At 44.9% G+C, this 18,031-nt stretch overlaps 1 protein-coding gene across 2 annotated transcripts in view; it reads right to left on the bottom strand.

The window, feature by feature from the left end:
• The window catches only part of Dscam (DS cell adhesion molecule), a 570,981-nt gene that overhangs the window by 16,756 nt on the left and 536,194 nt on the right, over positions 1-18,031 (bottom strand). For both annotated transcript variants that reach the window (XM_085685855.2, XM_085685856.2), the window contains exons 29-32: positions 15,797-15,912; positions 12,531-12,680; positions 4,721-4,918; positions 2,806-3,108 (exon numbers count right to left, since the gene is read on the bottom strand). In XM_085685855.2, coding sequence (XP_085541981.1) covers positions 2,806-3,108; positions 4,721-4,918; positions 12,531-12,680; positions 15,797-15,912 — 767 coding nt within the window. The remainder of the gene's footprint in view (positions 1-2,805; positions 3,109-4,720; positions 4,919-12,530; positions 12,681-15,796; positions 15,913-18,031) is intronic.

The raw sequence follows: 18,031 nt of genomic DNA, 5'->3' as shown, positions 1-18,031 counted from the left end.
GGAACCTGTATGGTCTTCCCAGCATAATAGTAAGATAAATAGAGAAGACCAATTCTTCATCCAGTGGGATGTGGAAACTCTTGGTCATTGTACCAGAATTGTGTTAGACTCTCGGTCATTTGCTCAGAAATTACGCATGCACTTCATGCATTTAGGACTGACTGATGTCACTTTTACCCTGACCTTATAACCCTAATTTTTTTGACCCAAATACAAAGGTCAACTTGGTCTCCCTGCCACCAAGGATCATGATTCTTCCAGGAAGTCCCTGTGCTGATCTGCCTGCTTTGGGTGTCACTACACCTCCAGATCTATTGTCACACTGGACCTGGGGTCCTCCATAACCAATTCTTCGTCCACACCAACTTTAGTTGTAGTAAGAAGGAACAACAGAAGGGACCTCAGAAGATGGAATCTCTCTCTAGAGCATATTAAAAATTCAATAATAATCCAGCCCTGTGGAGTAGACAAAACAAAGTCTGTGGATATCAGTACTCATATTGATTTAAGAAATTATTCATATCTAAAGTTATAAAATCACTCCACTTTAAATAATTCAGTAAGACAATAGCCACTTTGTGGTGATCTTTGGGATGCTCTAAGGGATTCAGGAAGCAATGTCATGAATAAAAGTATAAACTTTAAATAAAATTTTTTTAACCCAACTATACAGACAACATGTCATCAGAGAGAAAGGTCAAACCTTCAATAATTTAAAGGCTTGCAAAAGTAGGGCAGTCATCCTAGCTGGAAGTGTTTTCTATGCCCTAAATCACGCTTGAAGGGGAAGTGGTGGCATGTTTCGGAGCCTCCTACACTGCAGGGGTCCTAACGACTTTCTGGAAATAGGTTGGTACCCAGAACACATTCTCTCCTCTTTGCTTCTCTGCACTTTGTAGCACTCTCATGGATAATCCCCCCACTATGGCACCAGCGCCACGCCCATCCACAGTTGCCAGTGAAGCTAAACAAAATGCCTACAGCTCATCTCTCCTGCTGCTGCTCTCGACACCTCTAGGATGAGCAAGGTCTAAAAGCCATTCAGTTTATCGCATCTTATCTGCATTCGCCTTTTAAATAAACACTCAGCATAGCAAAATACGTGAAATAAAAACACCCACAAATAACATCTTGTCCTCTCCCTGGCAGAGATAGACAATGTAAAAATAAATGTAGTTCCGACTCTTTAGATTTTTTAGTCTCTGCCATGACTCTTGGGAGATTACTTGCTAGATAGATAATTCTTATTTTACATACTTTAGTATCCGTATTTATTAGGGCCTTACTTCAGCAGTGATCATAACTTAAAAGGGAAGGCATAATATTTTTAAATAGTGCCATTGCTGTGGCTCAGGCAAAGAAGTTCACTGTTCCATGTGGCTCCTTGGCTAGTCCGTGAAGGGGAAGGCCTGGGGGGCGGGGCGTTTCTTACAGGTGGGAAACAACAGGGAAGCTGATTCCTTGGTTAGCAGTCTACTGGCCTTGCGGATTCAAGCCAAAGTTCTCCTTCAGTTGTGCTGGGCATGGTTTGCCAATACTACAGCCAACATGTAACAACTGAGCTTCGACAGAAAACCAAGACTTGTGACACAATGCCCAACCAGGGCCCTCTGTACTGTGGTCAGGTGGATGGAGGTGGTGGGTCTTTTCTTTTAGCTAGACCTCAGACTAGCTAAAAGTCCTCAGACTCATCAGCACTGTGAAAGACTGGACCTCTGCCTGTCAGCCCTCATCAAGTGCGAAGTTTAGATCTCACTCCCAAGCCCAGCGTATTTGCACAAGGTCAAGCTGAAATCACATTAGCACCAGAGTTCCATTCCCCAGTTCCCGTTATCTCAGTGAACAACTGGGTAATGCAGTTCCCCTGCTAAGACCTTTTCCCTTTCAAAATCCCCCAGTGAAACAGTATTAGAACAGCTCTTGACCATTGACTCTCTCATCAAGGAGATGGGATGTGTTTCCTTTGACCCCAGTTTCCTGGGCTCTTCTTGGACAATAGCCTACCTGGAAGGCATGTGTCAGTACTAGGGCTGGGGATGGCTGAGTGTGTGTCTGAGGACCCCAGTGTGGGAAGCTTAGTTTTCAGAGTGTTGATGCTGGGAGGTGGTGGGGTTGTAGGGAGTAGGAACCCAGTGGAAGTTCAGTAGGTCATGGTTGACAAGGTTTAAGGTGGTTCTGCATTAATTCTCTTAAGAGCTAGCTGTTATAAGAGTTCTTTCCCATACAGAGTGTGTGGTCTTTTTGTACAGATATATCCCAGCCCCCCAAATATTATTTACTATGAGACCCTCACTTTATAGTAATTGATGGCAGCACCATACCATCAGACTCTAAAACTAAATAAACTCTCTTTCCTTACCAAGTACCCAGCCTAGGCAAATTTGTTATCATAATAGCAAATTGATTAATATGGTTCCCCCACTAACCTTAATAAAATGTCTATTTCCACTTCCTCTCAATTTAGAATGCATGCACTTAGATCTAACTCACCATGTTAGGAGGATGCTTAGGCCACATTCTGGAAAGACTTACGTGGGAAACAGGGCTGGTAAAGACTTGGAAGTTGAGTTAGTCATTTTTTAGAAGTGGATCCCACAGTTATGGCTTGCTTTCCTCACTAGACTTTGATCAAATCTCAAGATTCATGAATAAAATAAGTGAATATTATTGCTTGCAGCAGATAACTGTGGAGTGATGTGTTCTGCAGCAGTCAGTCAGCAAGAAGAACACCCACGCAATCTGAGGACTGAGAGAGTGTGCACGGTAGACAGATGACCTAAGCAGGTCCCCACCCTACCTCCTCACCTGGCCGATGGGCCTTCGGAACCGCCATGTTCATCACTCGGCCTCCATCCTGAGGTTTCGGGGGAGACGCAGTGAATCTGCAGATCCCCGATTCTGAAGGGGTACTGGAGGTCAGACTGTCCGTGTACTCGTTTGTCCCTGCCGTCAACTGCTCGGAGGACGTGTCAGATATGAAGCACTCTGTGATGGTGAACTTGGCATGCCTCAGCTGTTCTTCCATCTTGGCATGTTCGTAGGCCCTGGCCAGTTCTTCGTAGGTAGAGGAGGCACTTTCTGTGGAGACCATGCTGCTCCTGGCTCGGTCTGTACCATGGGAGGGAGAAAAGAGGAGGAACGACTTAGTTGGTGGTCCATGTGTGAACCAACCAGATGACCTTTCCTGGTTTCTAGCTGTAATGTGCAGACTGATAGGACCTAGGAGAGGCTTGGCTCTGTCTGAGGATTTGTCTTCTACTACTCTGAGGACAGCTTCACCAACAAAGCTCAGGGACTTTGCACCAGCTCAGCTGCTGTGGTCACATATCCCAGCACTGGGCATTTTCATAAATAATCAAAGCCTTCTTCTTAAATAATTTGGCTTTTGGCAGGGACACTTGGGAGGCAGTGTCAAAGCCACAGCAGCCCTTCCTACTCCGACCCGCAAACACGTCTGCCCTGCAGAGACTCTGTAATTGGCATGGATATCCAAATTCTGTGGTTCAGCTCCATGGGCCTTAACTTGGGAAGGAAGCTGGGATGGGTCTTAGAACAAAAGGCTGGAGTTGGCTGAGTCAATAAAGCACCTGTCACTGAAATATAAGGATATGGGTTTGAACTCTAGTGCCCACATAAAAACTGCATTTAGTAGAGGCAGGAGGATCCCTGGGGCTTGCTGCTGAACCAGGTTAGGTGAATTAGTGAGCTCCAGAGTTAGTGAGAGACCCTGTCTCAAAGAAAACAAGATGAGGGTGATTAAGGAAGACACTTAGTGTCAACCTCTGGTCTCCTTGTGTCCATGTGCGTACACACACACATTATGCACACATTCTGAAGACTGGCTTTTTCACAAGGCAGAACAATGCCTGGTATCCGGAATGTATCCTTTATGGTTACCTCTCTTGATGGGAACTAGAAAATAGGACAGAAACCAGTACAAACAGGCCTTATAATAACAAGGCCATTTTGTTTCTGTTAAAAGCACCCCTGCATTTTACATCTACAGCAAAGTTTTGAAGTTACCTCCATGGAACTCTGAGAACCTTCTAAGAGAAATAACAGACATAAAAATAAAATCCCGCGGTGACATACCGCCTTTGGAGTCCTGTTTTTGAAGTGCATTGTGAAGGAAGAAAAATGACTGTTAACCTTTCCTATAGCTATTAGATTCAGATCTCAAAGATTAGGGAAGTTCACGTTGGAAGTGAGATCATGGTGGTTGACACCATCAATGCCATGGCTTGTTTACCTTACAATCAACCTGGTTCATTGCCAAAAGGAACAGCCCATGTTCCCTCTATAGGGGATGCTGTGACCTTGTTATTGAAGGAATGTCAAGTTCAGGCACTTAGTCCTGGAGGTGGGAGTGGGTCAGACGCCTTCAGAGTGCAATCAGCAGTTACTGCCATTGCGTGGGTGAGAATGTAAAAGTGTCTCTTTCTGTCTATAGGATAAAAACTAAAAGGGAAGAAGCATCATGGGTGGGAGATCCAAGACACCAGCAAGAGATGTTTCGGTTAAATCCTGCAGAACCCAGGGAGGTCTTGCATATGGGAAAAGCTGCACAGTTGGCCTGAGAACTGGCCGAGAAATGGGTATCATTTTAAAGTGACCTTCAGGAGACAAGCTAGGCAGGAGGGAAGAAAGGTTACACAGGCTCCCCTTCTCAGAGAGCCTGGGAAAGCCTGCTGTGATCAGGGAAGAAGAATGCAGGGCCCACCTGTGTCTTGTGATGGGCTGACACTGTAGCTGTCACTCTCCTTGTCCACGGATCCTGTAGCCCTGGGTGTGGGCAGTCTCCAGTCCGTGGTGAGGGTGTGTGCTGAGATGGTAGGGTGGGGTCTGTTGAGCGTCCACTGGCTGGCGTACCGGTTTCTTGCTGTGGGTCCAGCTTTCGCGTTCCTCCTGGTAGTGGGATCTGCAAGGAGTGAGAGGTAATGTGTATCTGTCTTCAGGGGTTAAGTACAGCATGCAGCTGCCATCCCTCACCTCCTGCCCCCTCACTCAGCCAAGCCCCAGGGAAGCCTTCCTTGGCTTTTCCTATTGAAAGTCCTCTTGCTTTTTTTCATGGCTTACCAAGTTCATCAGATACTTAATTTTTTTTTTAATTCCATACACAGAAGAACAACCCATTTGGGTTTGAAATCTGTATATCAGAACCTTGTTTGTGGCCATGAACAATTTTATGACCAGAAACAGTCATTTAAACTTTCTAAGTATCAACATCTCCCATAGATAAGAAAACTTGACCAAATGTATTTGAACAAGATTTTCTTTCTAAGGTTTGTTCACCCTCCATTGCTGGTGTGGACTGAATTACACCCTGTTCCTTACTTCCCCTCAAGTACATGTTCTCATCTTGACTCCAGGGATGTAGACTGTGATCTCATTTGGAAAAATAGTCCTTTCATGCGGGATCAGTCAAGATGAGGTCACACAGGAAGAGGGTGGGTCCTCATGATGGTGGCTTATGAAATAGACCCAGGAGACAATTGCCCCCAGCAGAGAGAACAAAAACTACATCTTAGTTCAGGATGTCCAATGAACAGACTGAAGCCTTATGACACTGACATCAGAGTCTCTGAAGACTTGTGGTTTCTTATTGACTCATCAGTTCAATTTCCCATCCGGTTATTTAAGCTGAAGTCCTTGGAGACAAAAGACCGTATCTTCTTTCTGGTCCGGCATTCTCTCAGCACATGATAGCAAGTCTCTCAAGCATCATGGGAACTTCAGTGACCAAGACTTGGATACTTACTATTTAACTATCTATTGATCATATCATCTGGATAACATGTGTGCACATGTCAGCAGGCTGCTGTCAGGGGTGTGTGTCTTCTATAAATCTGGAACTGAGGCAGCAAGTGAGTAGGGCAGAGTGCTCTTAACTCAACCACTGTGATGAAAAAAGGGACATACTAGCGGCTACCTGTGTTGGACCCTGGAATGGGTCAGCGTATTACTTTTCCTGGAATTCTGTGAAGGAGGGGAAGTGTTCTGTTCCCTGGAGTGATTTTTTTTTTCTGGGATTCCATCTGAATGGAATAGTAGCCTCGGGTCCTGGAAGAGTCCTTCCACTGCTGAATTTTCTGCTTCTTGTAATGGCATGGTCTGGCCACTCTGTATTCATTGCTGATACAGTTATCTCAAAGGAGCAAACTGGGATCTAATTTTTGACATCGCTGCCTACTCTCAATTGCATGCTCCCATAAACTTGGATGTCTCCAGAGCAGAGGCAAGGGTCTACCTTTGGAACTATCTCTATGGCCCACAGTACAGCCTGAAACCTCTTCATGGATGAACAATGGCAGATTAGGCATGACACAGCTCTTCTGCCCATCTGCTCAGGCACTCTCTCTCTCAGTCAGATGTAGCCTGATCCTGGCTGTCTGGGTCTGTAGTTAGGTGGCCACATGACCATGACTTGTCTATAATCTCTGTTGGAACAAGAAATGCTGATGCTGGACATCAGGAAGAAGCCTTTTTGTGTATGTGTGTGTGAGAGAGATTTTCCCCTTTTCAGGTTTCTAGTTATTGGTATTTGAACCAATCCATCATTCTAAGATTCAGGAGAGGAACATTAAGAAGACAGCCAAATCAATACATTTTAAGATTCTCTGGGTCATCAGAAGACCCAGTCCTGATGCACGCTCTCAACTGCATTGATTTGATTTTTTTTTAAGACACATTTCATCTCTTGCAAAATTCCGTAGAAGAAGGCTTTATTAGAAGATAGTTTTTGGTCTTGGTGAGAATGCAAATGAGCTATGCCCGAGTGTCAGAGCCCAGCACACAACAAGGTGTGAATGATAATTGTGCTTTTCCCAAGGAAGAGGAACATTCCAGAGAGGTCCTCCACGAGATGGAAAAACAGTGTCATGGGTAGGAGTCTAAATGTCTTTGATAAGTGGAGCTTAAATAAGTACAGCTTGTTATTTAAATGCTAATGAGTCTTTTCTAGAAAATTACCCAGCCCCTTATGTAAGTTTTGAGGAATCTCATGCTTATTCTTTGGGTTTCTTGTAGAGGATTCTTGAGTTTTCTCTTCACCTGGATGCTGGCACGGGGCAGATTCAAAGTCCCTACCTGTCTTTTCAAGTCTCTCACATTCTTGCTGTGTTTCCTGCCTTTGAAAGATGGCTCCTCAGTGGTAGGGCACAGGCCTTCCTTCCCACAGCCCCCTCCCCCACTGAGACCTCCCTATTTGGAAAATTTCTATTCAAAGCTAGAACTCTTTTCAAGTTAATTCTACTCATTATTCTTTTCTTTTTTCTTTCTTTCCCCCTGGATGAGGACAGCGCTGGCAGTGGCCTGATAAATACTAAAAATATAGGTCATGGTATTAGTTTTCTCAGCCGTAGGCCACAGTTCTGTTCTGTGCTATGTAGGTGTCCCAGGGTTGGAATTGTGTCAGGATGTGGGAAGGCAAGGATACTTGACACATTTTTTTTTTAAATAACCAGGTTTGGGTGACTATTATTTTGTATCTTAACTGAATGAGGTGTGACAGCCTTCAAGGCAGAGATGCAAATACTTGAATTCTGCTCAGTGTTTTCTTTGCATAGTTACTAGCTCATCTAGGGACTTTTCTGTCCCTGCATGGCAGATCTTTGCCAGGCTCCCAAACCTCTAATATAAATACAACTTGGTGATTAAGCAGCACGCTTGCTAAGCAGCCAATGAGTTAGAGGGCAAGGGCTATAAATACCTCCTGGCCTCTCAACTCTGGGTCTAAATCTGCATTACGTTTCTGCCCATTGAATCAAATTATTTTAATTATCCTGAATTTGGGATCAGAGAGGATTGTGTGGGTAGTAGGGTGGTTACAAAGCACATCACATGGGCCGCACTCACTGGATTAGTCTTCCTTTAATCCTCGGCAGGCCTTGTAGATGAGGATTCGGCTATGCATGGGGAGCTCAGCAGTCTTCTCATGCTTAGGAGTGGAGCTGACCACTTCCCTATTTAAATAGCAAATGTTTATCCAGGGCTTATGGTGCACTCTATCGCTGGGTCACCTTGCCCACAGGAGCTATTTTTCCCTGTACTAATTCTCTAGTAACATTCTGTGTGATAAGAGTATATATGCATATTCATGTTTATTTGAATATATAGTATATATAATACACTTAAATATATAATATATTTGACAGATAAAAAGTTCAACATATATAATATATTATATATTCAAATATATATATAATATGTTGAATTCAACATGTTATATATAATACATTTCAATATAAGATATATATATATTCTCTACATCCACTGGTTCTACAGGTTCTACACACAAAGGTTCAGCCAATCACAGATCACATATATCTAGAAAATAAAATGTGTCCATCTTGGACATGTAGAGATGTCATTGTTCTCTAGCTAGTATAGGATAGCAATTATTCACACGGGATATACAGTATACCAGGCATTTTAAGGAATCTGAAGGTTATTTAAAGTGCACGTGAGGATGAGCACATGTTCTATAGAAACACTGGATCATTGTGTCGGTTATTATTTTGTTAACTTAACACAAGCTAGAGTCATCTAGGAAGAAGGAACCTCAACTGAGAAAATGCCTTCATCAGACTGACTTGTAGATAGGTTTGTGCGGCATTTTCTTAGTGATTGATGAGGAGGGGAGGGTCCAGCACACTGTGGTTGGTTCCACTCTTGAGCAGGTGGCCTTGCATAGTGTAAGAAAAGCAGGCTGAGCAAACCATGGAGAGCAAGCCAGTAAGCAGCACCCTCCATGACCTCGGCCTCAGCTCCTTCCTCCAGGTTCCTGGTGTGTCTGAGTTCCTGCCCTGACTTCCTCAGTGATGGACTATAATCAGTGATGTGTAGGCTGGAACAAACATTGTCTTTTCTAAACTGATACTGGTCATGATGTTCTTCACAGCAATAGAAAGCAAACTAAGAGAGACCTTTTACACAAGGCGCTTCAGCAGCCACGGCTTTTAGCAACTTGGAAGTCCTGGAACCCATAGATATCAAGGAAGGATGGTATTTAATGAATGCCTGGTAAATGCTCTGTATACAAGTGAGTAAATTGATGAATGAATAGATAACTTTCAGGTAAACATGAGATCCAGACCCTAAAACTTCATAGGTCATTCATTACACCACTCTGAGGATGGGTGAGAAAGAGGGGACATCAATTGAATTCTCCAGTTCTACTCTAGTAAGTTAAATATCTTTTGATTCCCACTTTTTATTTTGATTTCAGCACTCCATAGCTGATAAGCACTTGAATATCTTTAGCAGGTACCTAAGGTATGTCAGGTACTATGACATGTGCTGGGAGCAGGATGTAAATGAGCCCTGGGTTCAAGTGTGTACAACATCATTGTCATCCATGCAGGAGAAAAGATGTGACCTGAGGAGAAGACATGACCAAAAGATGGGTATTCATACGCGGAAAGCAACGGATGGCGCCTTATTTACATTCCGCAGCCATGATAAGAATTTGGCACAACTCTCTGGCAGGCTAATAAAATACTTAAGAACACACATTCTGCAATGCAATCATGTTTGTATACAAACAACAGCTTTCAGATACTCCAGTCACAAACAAAGGCTCCTGAAATACAACATGATCCTAATGCAGAGGATAGAAGAATGTTGTCTTTTGTGGTTGAGACTACGGGAAATATAGTTAAATCAAAGAAACCCTGGCAGTCATAAGGACTGGATTCTAGAACCGCCTTGGATACCAAAGCCTGAAGATACTCAAGACTCTCTGACAAGATGACAGTGTTTGCATAGAACGTGTGTGTGTGTGTCCTCCCACACACTTCAAAGCACAGATTCCTAATAGCACCTAATTTAATGCAACCACTGTAGAACTCTGTTTCACTGCATGTCTGAGGGAGAATCGTGATCAGGAAGCCTCAGCCCCGCTTGGTACAGGTGGAATTCTCATCTACGAAGAGTTTGATTTATATGCAGCTGCATTAGCAGAGGCAGAACCCCTAGGTACATAGCTGGCTGCAGGAATGAATCTCTGCGGATACAACAAGCTGTAACAAACTGAACTCATGCCACCAGACCACATGATTGTGTAGACACAGATATGACACCTGGTGACAAACTGCAGGGAGCAAGACCAAGGACCTGGGTTCCAGAACATTTCTAAGTTTCAAGCTTTCAAGCTGCTGTGGGGCCAGTCATCCACTGTCATAATTAAAAACAAAACAAAACAAAACCCCGAATACTGTTGTTCTCTCATATTTGTAGTTTTGAGAAAATAGTTAATGAGAAAATTAAAAGAATTCCAAACATCTTCAACAGTGTTTTCAGGACGACGCTAAACAAATCCATCTTAGGATGGGAGGAGGGTGAGGCAAGCATTTGAATAGCTTTGCTCACTGTCAGCATGGTTTAATGACATTCACTGTAAAGGAAAGAAACAAATGCATTCTCCGATTGTAGTGTTTCCAGGTGACAGCCAGGCTGGATTCTGGGAGAATATCAGAATGAAATCCAAATGCATGGCCTGGCTTGGGCAGCTGTTTCTCTCTCTTTATGGCAGCACCGCAGGGCTGTATCTACTCCAGCACTCTGGAGCGTCTTGGGGTCTTTCCCTTCCTGTTCTCTGCCGATGACCAGCTCCAGTCCTTTGTCTAATGACCGTGATACCCTCTGTCCTGGGTCAACGCTTCCATAGAAGCCTTCCCAAAGGACCCCAGTCTGGGAAGCTCCCTCCCACTGTTCCTGCTCCAGATTTCCTTGACCCTGCATCTCTTCATTCTGTCTTGTCTTCATCTAGCATTTACTGAGGAAGAAAACATATTCCTTGTTTAATGTCTGCTTTCCCCACTAGGATGAAAGCAAACATTTTTCTTCATTTTATTTGCATTTCTGCCACTGAGTATGAGCCATATATGCAAAGTAAAACCCAAACAAACATGTCTAAATGCTGAATGAATGAATTCCTCCATTTCCCCAGTGATGTTTAACAACTTGATAGTACTAAGGCATGTAGCACATCCTTCCCAGGATGCCTGACTGCTTGCTGGAGTACCTGTGTCTGTACATGATGCAAATTCATCTCTGTCGATATTTTAAATGCCATCAAAACCACCACTTCCCATTATCCCAGGGCTTATTCTTCATGCAGTTGGAAGTTTCTGGTACATTCCTGTCCCTGCCTCCTCCTGTGTTAAATATTTGTGATACCCATAGAGCATATCTTTGCTCTTTGGCTATTCAAAGCAAAGCACAATTCTGTGTTGCCTTTTACCTAGCGGATAGAACCCACATGCTGTGATCGAAGCAGGTAAGACGTGTCTCCCAGATGTGTCAATTTCCCCAATTTAAGAGCAAAAAGTAGCCTAGAAACCTAAGAGGACACTGCCCTGAAGGGACTGAGCTAAACTGTGGTTGGAGAGAGGTCAAAGGCCTTGAAGCATTTTAGTAACAAGGCTCTTAGCTTGTAGACATAAGCCCAGGGACCTAGTAGCTCCACTCACACACTATGTGTGTCTTCAGAACATCCTGACTTCCTCAGAAGGAAGTAAGCATGCTTAGCACAGGGGACAAACCAAACACGGCTTCAGCGTGGCCAAAGCACAGTTTCAGATGATTCTCAGCCCATGTTCAGTGCCTTACTGAGTATGAAAACCTGGTTTGGGGATTGATCAGTTGCTTCACAAAGCTCATTGCACAGCACAAGCTAGAACTTGCAGACCACAGCTTTAGGCAATAAATCATGGATTTTCCTCATGATATTATGCCGGTCTACAAGTGTGCACTACTTTGTGCAAAGAGAGTGATTAGGGACTTAAAAGCTAGGCAGCAAAGCTTCCAAAATGCCAGCAATCAGGACATTAATTTCTCACCCTTTAAGGGGATTTAAGAATAGTTTCAATTATGAAGAAACAAGGCTATCTAATTAATAAGCTAGATTCACATTTAGGAGACTTAACTTCTTTGCAGTTATTAATTTCCATCTATTATGGATGCAAATATGAATAATTAAGCACAACAAAATCTTTAGATTAACCAAAACCATCATTTTTCTCTCTGTGTGTAGGAGAAGAAATGTAAGCTATGAGGTCAGACATGTTAGCAGCAGCCTCCTGGCTTTCTTACTTGATATGTGCAACTTGGGGCTGTCTGTTTGAAACTCCATCTTCCAATAGTGAAACAAGGACTCTGACACCTGCTTTATGAAAAGGTGCTGAGAATAACACATGTGAGGTTGTTTCTCTCCCCAAATGGGACACTGCCAAGACACACTAAAGTCAATCACCCTTCTCTTTTCCATGTAGTAGAAAGTTCAAAGGATTCAATTCACTTGACATTTCTAGCAATATCTATAGTAAACCAAGACTAAGACTTATTGGTTTGAGTTGACACACATCTACCAGTGTCAAATAATAAGCGAAATTTCAATATCCCAGTTCAAAGTTCATCACATCTATTACTTAGGTGTGCAGTTGAGAAGCCCCACGGTTTTGTTTGCTAGGGACATGGATACTGTCAGCATTGATAACACCCACATATTCCAAGCACCGTTGACCACTCACTCGTTCCTGGCCGAGCATCTGAAACGTCCACTAGGGGCCCGGTGGCCTGAGATACGGATTGATAATGCACCGTGTGAGTTACTGTCAGTGACTTCTGTTTAGCTGCCTCTCCAAAGTCAGCATCCGTCAGCAGGACGGTGGAGCGGTCATCTATAAGAGGGGACACACAGAAAAACAAAGTGTGTTTAACGAGGATAGCCAGCACTGTGTTTGTGTCTGTCTAAAGATCACACACACTTTGGTACAGAGAAGGGTAGCTACGCTGAGGTGTGTTTTTTCTCTCTTTGGGCTCAGTTTTTTATGAAACCAACACCAGTGGGGTAGCTGACCACTTAACACACCTCAGGTTTATGTGTTTGTCCAAAGCTTGCCCAAGATAGTGTACAATGTCAGTGTTCCCAGTAGCAGGGTTGCCTCACGGGGCAGGCCCCTTTGGCTGTTGGAACACTCTGAGGAACTAGGGGACGAAACCTTGCAGTCTTCCACAACGGGGTTGGCTGCCACACTGACCTCAGCCAGTGTTTGGAGGACAAAGGAGAGAAGGGCTATCCGGAAGAAATTGGTGGGCTTTTTCCTCTCCTTTAAAGGGATAAGGCCTGCTCTTTTCCTGCTCCTTCTGAGCTTTAATCTTTAGTGCATGCTTTGACTGACTTCCAGGATGTCTCTCTTGTAAGAGAACTCTCAGAGCTCAGCCTGAGGGCTGGGGAGGCAGGAGTCAGGGCCGAGGTGGATTCTGTCTGCCTCCGAGTTCTCAGGGACCAGCTGTGTGAGGCGTGTGCCACTGTGTGTCTGAGGACTGCCATTACTTTCCACGCTTAGAGTTCTTTGACATAGAGGGAGACTTTGGTTGGGATATATATAGTTTCTGTACATTTTCAAAGACTGTGATTCAAGATAAGGTTCTGATTACCAGTTAGCCAGGACCTGCTACAACATGTCAGAAGGGGTGGGGTGGGGGGCACTGATGCGGTGTTCACAAACAACACGGCAAAGCTTCTGTGCCCAAAAATGGCTCTGAACAGAGCGAGCCTTACAAAACCCAGTTGCTGTTCAGGCTCTGGCAGGGGAGGAAAGGCCTCTTGAAGTTAGAATCAAATTTCTTGGCAGAGAACTGGGGAGGAGGCTGCCAAGCTGCCTGTGAGTGTCCCAGCGGGTGGCACAGCACAGGTTGGTGCCCAGTTGAGTGCCAGAGCCGGGCTGGGAGGCTTGGCTCTCGAGCTGTCATCTGACCCCTCACAGAGAGTGCACAGAGATGGATCTGCACAGAGATGGAGTCTCACAATTAGAGCTGGCACCAGAGGCCCTCTCTCTGCATTGGTTGGTCATTCATAACACAGCCGTGTTGAGGATTCTGGTGGGCAGGGTTTTTTTTTTTCCTCCAAATATGAGATTCATGGCTGGATTATAAACCTGTCCTAGGAAATATCAAGTGTCTGTCTGTTTAGGAAGTTAACCATCCATTCTGGGCAGAGATGAATGGCGGTCTCATATTTTTTTATAACCAAAACCTGGATTGTTTCCTAGTAATTAGGAAATGCCATTGACCCGCTATTAGGGAACTATAGGAGGCAAAGGATGGTGGGTGACAGATGATGTGGGGCAGATTGTGATGCATCTCTGGCCACAGGTCCTGGTGACATACAGGGATGACGGGAGACCGTCTGGTGTTCAGCCAGCAACAAAGAGCCCTGGAAGCTGTGTGCCACTGACAAGCTCCATCCTGTTGTAACAGGCATTTGAAGGACTATGAAGGTCTAAGGAGGAGCATCTTACAAACATCCTTCCTAAGTCCTCACCATATTATCTAACACTGTGATCTGGCCAAGCTCCCTAGCCTCCCTGTATTCTGAAGTGAACACACAGGGTGTGGCTTAGAGAAGTGTGAGGTCAAAGGTGATTTTTGTTTTAATGCCTCACTTCCAGAGGTCAATGAGACCCTGTGTGTGCAAAAACCTAAGCAGCAAAAAGATAGACAACTAGAAGCAAAGCTGGCTCTTCTGTCTGCACTGAGAAAACCTAACACACCCTCCTGCATTTCAGATAAAGAGGGGCTTACTATTTGACGAGGACCTAAGAATTAATGGGAGTCAGATGACTGAGGACCGGACTAGACTTGGTCATAGTTTTTCTAAATGAGGCTGTCCTTGGACTGAGTTCCCATGCAGGGAGGGCAACCTGGGCCTTGGCATTTCAAAGCCATCATCCCAAGAGACTTGTCAAGACGGTGGGACAGGGAAAGGGTGAAGGTGCCACAGGAGACTTCCCCTGCCCTGCCCTTGCAGCCTTTCTGGCAGCAGATATTCAGGGACCAGACTGGGAGGCAGGCTGTGTATCCAGGCCATGGGGAAAGGATTGCCCTGGCAGTGAGCGGCAGACACTGTCCAAAACAAATGTCGTTTATATAGAGGCAGTCCCAGTAGCTGTCCACTAAGATACTGGTCTATTTCATGGTTCTCAAAGCCTCACAGGACTTCGAGGGTGCTGAAGAATCCTGTCAGTAGGATAGCAGGTGGCAACGGCCGATCACTGGAGGAGGATGGTGTGGTGGCAGCACTGGAGGTCTGCCAGAACCCCTGGGTCGGCTTCTGCCTGGTAACTTTGGCCAGCTATGGAAACCTTTTCACATCTCACATAAAAGCAGTTACGCTTCCTATGCGCTGATGGAAGATTGAGCAATTAACCCACAAAAAGCACTATAAGAACATGTGGGATTTAGAGAGCTCTCAACAAATGTCAGGGGCCCGCTGTGACTGCTACAAAGAGGAGGTGACTGGTCAAGATGTTGGGTTTGTGGGTGAATAGGCCATAGTAACTGTTTTTTTTTCATGGCTTTTCTGAGAAACTGGGGGGCTGGATGTTATGGAATGCTGGGAACAGGGAAATGCCTACATGGAGGCATTTATTTATTTAAGTGTTAATAATCAAATTTTGAAGGCGTATTTAAGGGGAACTGACCTTGTTGGAGTTGGTGAGGAGAATACAGACGATTTCTAAGATGGAGTTTTAGGAGGTGGGCCCCAGAGGCTCACTGGGTTGTAAAATATTCATCTTTGGAGGGACAATGGTATCTTCAGGAAAGCCCCAAAGCTAGCAGAGTTGGGGAACTCTCAAAGTACATTTACTAGTATTTATTATTCCCTTCAGTTTGTCTACTCATGGGACAGCCAAGATATTCTCCTATCAAGCACTTCCCATACTCCCAGGTGAGGATGAGAAAGCCTGGCTCCAGCAGCCACTCTGGGTAACAGAACCAGCAGGCGCCTCACCTATGGTCTCCATTGTATCTCTCTCTTCAATCAAAAGCTGAGCCCTGGGTATATCGATGTGCATTCTCAGGGTCTGTTGCTGCTTGCTTAGGGTATCTGAAGTCCGCGTGTTCTTACTGAGAATAAAGGAGAGGATGTGTTAGCCAATCCACTTCAGTGAGAAACTATGCCAGCCTGTCTCTCAATATTCATTGTTTAATTACGAACACAACCTGGAGGGAAGAGAGGGGAATGTACATGATAGAAAAAATGCTTTTCCTTCTTTCAAGGTAAATTTATCACAATTAAATGTCAGTAGACAAAGGAAATGCAGAACATATAAATTTCTAATAGATGGAATCGATAAAAAAAATCAACCTTGAGAAAAATCCCTGTTTCTTGGGTAAGAGTGAAAATGAAGCACACAGAAAGGGGACACTCAGACAGTGACATTCTCATTTCTCAGGCACGAGACACAGCGAAGACAGCAGGGGAGGAAGACTGTGGGCCAGCTGGGCACTAGACGGTGCTTTCATTAACAGATTTGTATTGATGTCTGGTGTCCTTTGGTTTTTGTTCAAGTGACAAATCACTCGTCTTGTTAGCATCTCCAGCACCACTTTGGTTTTCCTAGCTGAGCATGTATTTTGAAATAGAGGGGAAAAAAACTTCAATTACTAAAATAATTTTATCTCAAAATTTGTGTACCAGAAAATTACTCTGAGAGCGAATTCTCTGAAAGTAAATGGAAGTAGGTGGTGAAACTGTCTGGTGTAATCACAGCCGGTTACAGCCTGCAGCTCGAAGTTAAACTTTCATGCTGAAGGGAAATCTGAAAGAGCCGACAGGGGCCTTAATTAGCAATCCACGTTAGGGGTGGTTCAGGCTTTTATGAGGATTTGCTAGATGTTAAAACGTTTTATAAAGCACCCCCCTCGCCAGTGCAAGGCATTGGTACACTTCATCAGTGAGACTGTTTATGGCAGCCCTAGATCCAGGGTAGAGTCTTCAAAGTCTACAAAGGATAATTTCTGGAGGCAGGCTCGCCTGATGGATGCTTACCTCCTTCCTTGTTTTTTTGTGTCTGTATGCATGCATGCCTTTCATGCCTGTGCCCGTGGAAGCCAGAGGTGATGCTGGCTGTCCTCCTCAATAGCTTTCTATCTTCTGGTTTTGAGATAGAGTCTCTCTCTGAAACCAGCGCTAGTTGTTTCTTCTAGGCTACTCAGACACAGACACATCTGAGTTTTAATGAGTGCTGGGGATTCAAACTTGGGTCCCAAAGTTTGCATGTCAGGGTCTTCGCCCGCTGCACCACCTCCCCAGCCTCCTTTGCTAGTTACTCTCAAGGGGGAGGAGCAAGAAAGGTCTGCCCAGTGCGGCTCACATGCTTTTATCTCGGATGGAGGAATTCTTAGGCCTCTGCTTCCCCTGTTCTTCCTCACCTACTCCTAAACCAAGTGACGGATGGGACCTAAACCACCCACATCGGGTCCATTTTAAGAAACTGTTGAAGCCCAGGTTACAACTGGACATATTATGATGCCCCTTTCTTCACAAAGCACCCCATAAGTAAGGCCACTTCTGGAAGGTTCACTGCTTCTCCGAGTGCTCAATCTTGAACCGAATTCCCTGTTCTGCAGACTCGTAGCTGGGTGTAAGTGGGTTATCTTCTGTGATCAGGCCAATCACTCGCAGCCCAAATTCAAGCCTTTTGGCCTGGTTTTTCACATGGTCTCTATACGCTTTCAAATTATTTCACTTCCCCCTGCGCTTGTGGTTAAATAAAGAAGGGAGAAAAGTGCAGAGATTCACAGAGTTGCAGGAAATGAGGAGCATTTGAGATCCTCGGGGGCCCGTGTGCCTGCCATGTTTCCACCATCTGAGTTTCCACAGAAACATACGGGCAGTCCCTCCACTGCGAGTATCCAGAAGACCTGTTTAGAAGCCTCGCAGAGGACTTGAGCATGTCCTTGCACGAAAATAGAAACTCGAGCGGGTTCCTTCTCCTCAAACACTGTTCCAAGGCAGCCAGCAGCTGCTCCGACAAACTATGAGCACCCATCACAGGTTACACTCGAGTAACAATAAATGGTCCCCTGTCACAGGAACGGAGGAGGAAAGCTAAGTAACTGCTGTGAAGGCCACAGCTGATCTCCAGCCCTCCCACCACGTCCTTGTGATGCTTGCCCACCAGTCATCTTCTCAGCAGGCCAGGTTGACCCTGCGGGGGAATCCCTCCCGTCCTAGCCCCAT

This window comes from Myodes glareolus, chromosome 2 (assembly GCF_982192425.1).
Source record: "Myodes glareolus chromosome 2, mMyoGla1.1, whole genome shotgun sequence".
Classification (NCBI taxonomy): domain Eukaryota; kingdom Metazoa; phylum Chordata; class Mammalia; order Rodentia; family Cricetidae; genus Myodes; species Myodes glareolus.
Note: the sequence above shows the minus strand (reverse complement) of the source record. Positions and strands in the feature narration are given on the sequence as shown.